This window comes from Octodon degus, unplaced genomic scaffold (assembly GCF_000260255.1).
Source record: "Octodon degus isolate 3935 unplaced genomic scaffold, OctDeg1.0 scaffold00126, whole genome shotgun sequence".
Classification (NCBI taxonomy): domain Eukaryota; kingdom Metazoa; phylum Chordata; class Mammalia; order Rodentia; family Octodontidae; genus Octodon; species Octodon degus.
Genome location: NW_004524702.1, coordinates 5,721,721 through 5,726,641, shown reverse-complemented (window position 1 = coordinate 5,726,641; position 4,921 = coordinate 5,721,721). Strand labels below are relative to the sequence as shown.

At 40.9% G+C, this 4,921-nt stretch overlaps 1 protein-coding gene across 8 annotated transcripts in view; it reads left to right on the top strand.

Moving 5' to 3' along the window:
• The window catches only part of Map4 (microtubule associated protein 4), a 171,084-nt gene that overhangs the window by 51,209 nt on the left and 114,954 nt on the right, over positions 1–4,921 (top strand). For all 8 annotated transcript variants that reach the window (XM_023700697.1, XM_023700695.1, XM_023700698.1 and 5 more), the window contains exon 2: positions 2,226–2,467. In XM_023700697.1, the coding sequence (XP_023556465.1) occupies positions 2,245–2,467 (223 nt within the window). In that variant the 5' untranslated portion in view covers positions 2,226–2,244. The remainder of the gene's footprint in view (positions 1–2,225; positions 2,468–4,921) is intronic.

The window sequence follows — 4,921 nt, the reverse complement described above, 5'->3', positions numbered from 1 at the left end:
AGGCTGAGGATTGGACAGAGTTTGATTCTGCTACAAACTTCCCCAGCTATTCCAGAGCCTCTAAATAGGGCAATAAGCTGCCCTGTCCCCTGACCACCAACTCTCTGGCAGTGGTGGTCCATGGTGGTAGCTTCTGGTTATGTCTTCGTAGATCTTTCCTAAGGTTATCTAGAAGTCTGGAGCCTGTCCCCTTTGGATTCCTGTAATGTTTGTCGTTCGTACGTTTCGTACATTTCATCTTCATTGTCGCCATCATTGTCGTCTTTTGTTGTTGTCGTCTTTGTCTTCTTCGTCTTATTCTTTTTAGACCTGGCCCGCTGTAGAATTAGTCAGAAATGAAGTGCATGCATTCTTCGTTTGGGTAGGTAACCCCTCTTCTAGAACAGATAAAGGTAGTAAACTCTAGAAGGGAAGTAACCATCCAAAAGTCCTATGGATCCGAGCAGGAAAGAGCAGATGGGCACTATAGCTTCTAGAGAGCTCATCTTCCTATCTCAAGTCTGACCAAGTAGAATAAAGCTGGAAATGGGGACCCATCTCTTCCAGGACCATCTCATTGGCTTACCTGGAAGCCACCGGGCCTCTAGAGAGGGGCTTTAGATGGATCTGATCTACATGTAAGTCTCCTTAGTCTCTTCCAAGGTTTGGGTAGTCCACATGTCTGGGGCCTGGAGTACAGACATGTTGGCATTGATGTCCATCCCTTCCCATATAAAGGCAGCCTTAGGCTTGAAGATATTCAGGAACTCTGACAGTGTGTGTGTGTGTGTGTGTGTGTGCGTGTGTGTGTGTGTCTGGGGGCTTGAGACAAGGTTTCATTATGTAGTGGAGGCTGGCCTTGAATTCACTATGTAGTCTGGGCTGGCCTCATATTCACATTCTTTCTACATTGAAACATATAGCAGGCCTTTGTAGTATTGCATTTGGGTGCTGGAGTGAAAAGACTCTGATGTTTTAGGGTACTGAAAACTTTTTTTTTTTGATGTTTGGTAATTGTCACCTCACAGCTTGGTCTTATTGTGGAAACTAAATTGATTGAAAAAGTAAGTAGCAGTTAGTCCTTTGTCATTTTTTGTGGTCTGTTCATTCCAACTCTAGTCCTAACCTTTGGGGATAAGGCTTAGTTTCTATGAAGTGGAGAACAGGAAGAATAAATCCCTGGGCAAATAGTAGCTATAAGGGTTGGTGTTTGACTTAGATCAGCAGTGTAAGTAATATGTGATCTGTCTCTTGGAGTTTCTTTTATTTCTTTTATTTTTTTTTGGTGGAACTGGAGATTGAACTCAGGCCCTTGTGCTTGCCAGGGAAGCGCTTGTCCCACTGAGCTATCTCCCGGCCCCTCTTGGAGTTTCTATCAACTTAGGCTGTCTTTTCTTCATTTTAGACTTTCAGAAGCCTATTTCAGTCTTTTTTTTTGCTCCGAATGCCTTCAGGGCAGGTTTGGCTGGCTTGAGTTGTGGGGATCGAACCACAGCAACCTGAGCCTGACTGCTTTGTTGAAGTAGCCACTTAAAGAACTGAGCTAAGAGGCAGGCGCCCCCCCCCCCATTTCAGTCTTTAAGAAAGATAAATTCATCAGGCAGTGTTGTGCAAATTTATAAGCCCAGCAGTCTGAGCATCTGAGGCAGGAAGATCTTGAGTTATGTCCTAGCCTAGACACATGAATTTATTGGCCGGCCCAGTCTGGCTGTTATTGAATGAGGTTTATGAATTTAGTGAATCCTGTCTCAAAATATAAAAGGGCTGGGGATGTGTGTAGCTCAGTGTGAAGGCCCTGGCTTTAATCCGTATCCCCCAAAGTAGTTTTATTTATTAGAAATCTAGTCTTTTATGTATTATTTTAAAAACAAATTGGGATGTGATTTAGCAATGAAGAAATATTGTATGTATTGAAAGAGTATGGGGCCTGAAGTCAAAACACCTGACTTAAATCTTAGTTGCTGTTTCTTTGAATAAGTTGAATTTTTGTGTTTTATTTATTAATGAAAAGACAAAATGACACTTATTTTGTCTACTTTCCATAAATGTGAGAAAAAGTGAATAGCAATGACTTATCTTGGGTGAGACTCTTCATTTCCAAGTTTTAATTTTCTCATCTTTAAATGAGAAGAAATCTAGTTCTAAAATTTTAGTATTGGTTTTTGTTTGAAACAGTTGTGGAGTGATTCTAAAATGTTTTCTACTTGGTGTGCTCATCATGTGAACCCTCTCGGTCCCCTCAACAGGCAGTGGTAGTGGTGCAGAATGGCTGACCTCAGTCTTGCAGATGCGTTAACAGAGCCACCTCCAGAAATCGAGGAGGAGATCAAGCGGGACTTCATGGCCACCCTGGAGGCAGAGGCCTATGACGATGTTGTGGGGGAAACTGTTGGAAAAACAGATTATATTCCTCTCATGGATGGTGAGGAGAAGACTGGGAACTCAGAGTCAAGGAGGAAACTATGCACAGATACCAACGAGGTTGAAGGTAAGTATTTCAGCCAAACTCCACATGTCTGTTCAGAAAGAAGACTGGAGTTATACTTTGTGCCATAATCGTAGAAACCCTGAAGAAAATGAATTTAGGTTAGTAAGAAACCAAGGAGATGATTAACTGAAGGGTGGTGAGTCTGTCCAAACCTTTTAATCGTAAGGTTTCTTCTGTAGGCTGGCGAGATAGCTCCGTGGTCTAAGCGCCTGCCTGGCAAGCGCAAGGACCCAGATCTGATCCCTGATGCTGCATGCTATGCTGGCCCCAAAACCCATATGCCTGTAACCCCAGTGCTGGGGAACCTGAGCCAGGAGAACCACTAGGTGTAGCAAGACCCTGAACTAGATAAGTAGATAGATAAATAAATGAGCAAATGAATGGATAAAAAATTAAAATTTCTTTTATAATGTTTCAGTGATCATATAATTTTAACTTTTTAAATTTTTTTTTTTTTTTTTCGGAACCGGGGTTTGAATTCAGGCCCTTGTGCTTGCCAGGGAAGCACTTATTCCACTGAGCCATCTCCCCGGCCCTAAAATTGTTTTTAATTTCCCTAAATAAAGATGCTTGCTGAGCCTTTTTTGAAAGTAGTATTGGGCTGGGTATAGTGCTGCATGACTGTAGTCCCAGCACTTGGGAGGATGAGGCAGGAGAAATGAGTTTGAGACCAGCTAGGACTACATAGAAAGTTTAACGTGAACTACATAGTAACACCTTGTTTCAAAAACAACAAAAGTTTTATACTGTTAGATACATAGAATTCTGTACTTACATTAGAATTTAAAACTAGAATCAGACGTTACTGTTTTGGGGGTCATTCTAGAGCAGGATTAAAATATGAAGTAAAGATATTTCAATCTTCATATATTCTGGGTGGATTTGTTATTTGGTTGAAAATTTATCATTGTTTTGTTTTAGAATTCACGTCATGCTGACTTTGTAAAATAAGTTAGCAAAGTTATCTGTTTTCTAGGCTAGTATAGAATTGATTTTTTTTCTTTGTAGCGTTTGATAGAATTCATCAATAAAAACATCTCTGATCTGTGTCATTTTTTGTTGACCTTTAAACTAGGAATTAAGTTCATTTTATTTTTTTGTTTTGATGTTTTTAAGACAAAGATTTACTATGTAGATTAGTGTGGCTGGTTGTTTTTTTTCCTTTTTTTTTTTTTGTATTTTAGGGAAGGTCTATAGGGTGTTCAGAGTCTCACTACTAGATATGACTCATAGTGATCCTCTTTGTTTACAGCATCCCAAGACCTGGGATTATAGGCATGTACCACCACGCCCAGTCTAAATTGCCATCTCAGCATGCCTGGGCGTGGGACCAGCATGGCAGGCCTTGGGATCGAACCCCCTCGGCCCCTGTGCCTGCTTGCAGGCTCTTTAATCCACTAAGCTATTTGGCCAGCTAAGTCTGGCTGTTATTGAATGAGGTCTACTTGTTTGATAGGTTTCTGTATCATTTATGAGAGACAGATATTGGACTATATGTCATTTTTTGGATTCATTTCAATTTTCCCTTCAGTCCTGTCTTTTTGCGACAGGGTCTTGTTATGCTGTTCAGGCAGGCCTTGAGCTCATTTTGTAGCTCAGACTGCTCTGGCTTTGAATTTGTGATCCTCCTCTTTCAGTTTTCCAAGTACTGGAGTTGCAGGTATGCACCATCATGCCTGGGCTCAGTGTCCCATGTATATACATTTTGATTGTCATCTTGATTAAAATTGACCTTTTGGGCCATAGTGATAGCTCAGTGGTCTGAGTACCTGCCTGGCAAGCTCAAGGACCCAAGTTTGATCCTACTGGCCCTGGAACCCTGGGCATGGTGGTGCATGTGTGTAATTCCAGTGCTGCGGAGGCTGAGACAGGAGTCTTTATAAGTCTGAACTGCATAGTGAGACCCTGTATCCAATAAATAAATAAATAAGTAAATGGCTTTTTAAACATCCTCCCCCCGTGTGTATTAGGAAAGGGTCTACAGGGTGTTCAGGGTCTCACTACTAGATTGGACTTGTAGTGATTCTCCTCTTTAGAGCCTCCCAAGTGCTGGGATCACAGGGGTGCACCACCATGCCCAGTCTTAATCACCAACTCAGCATGCACCCGGGGTGTGGCTGGCACGGCAGGCGTGGGGATTGAATCCCCCGCCCCTGTGAACATTCCATAGTCTCTTTTTTCTTGGTAATATTGCTTGTTCTGAAGTCTCATTTATCTTGTTAATAAAGTCAGTTCATCTTTTTTGTTAGTGTGTGTTTGTCATATCTATCTCCCTTTTATTTTGTACTTATTTCTTTTTAAATATTTAATAAATGTGGATTTCTTATAGAAAGCATGAAGATAGAATTTTCTTTTTAATCCAGTCTGAGACTTTCTGTCATATTCTTGGTATATTTAGGTTGTTTACATCTATTCTGATTATTACTATTTTTAAATCTTTTATTTATTTATTTA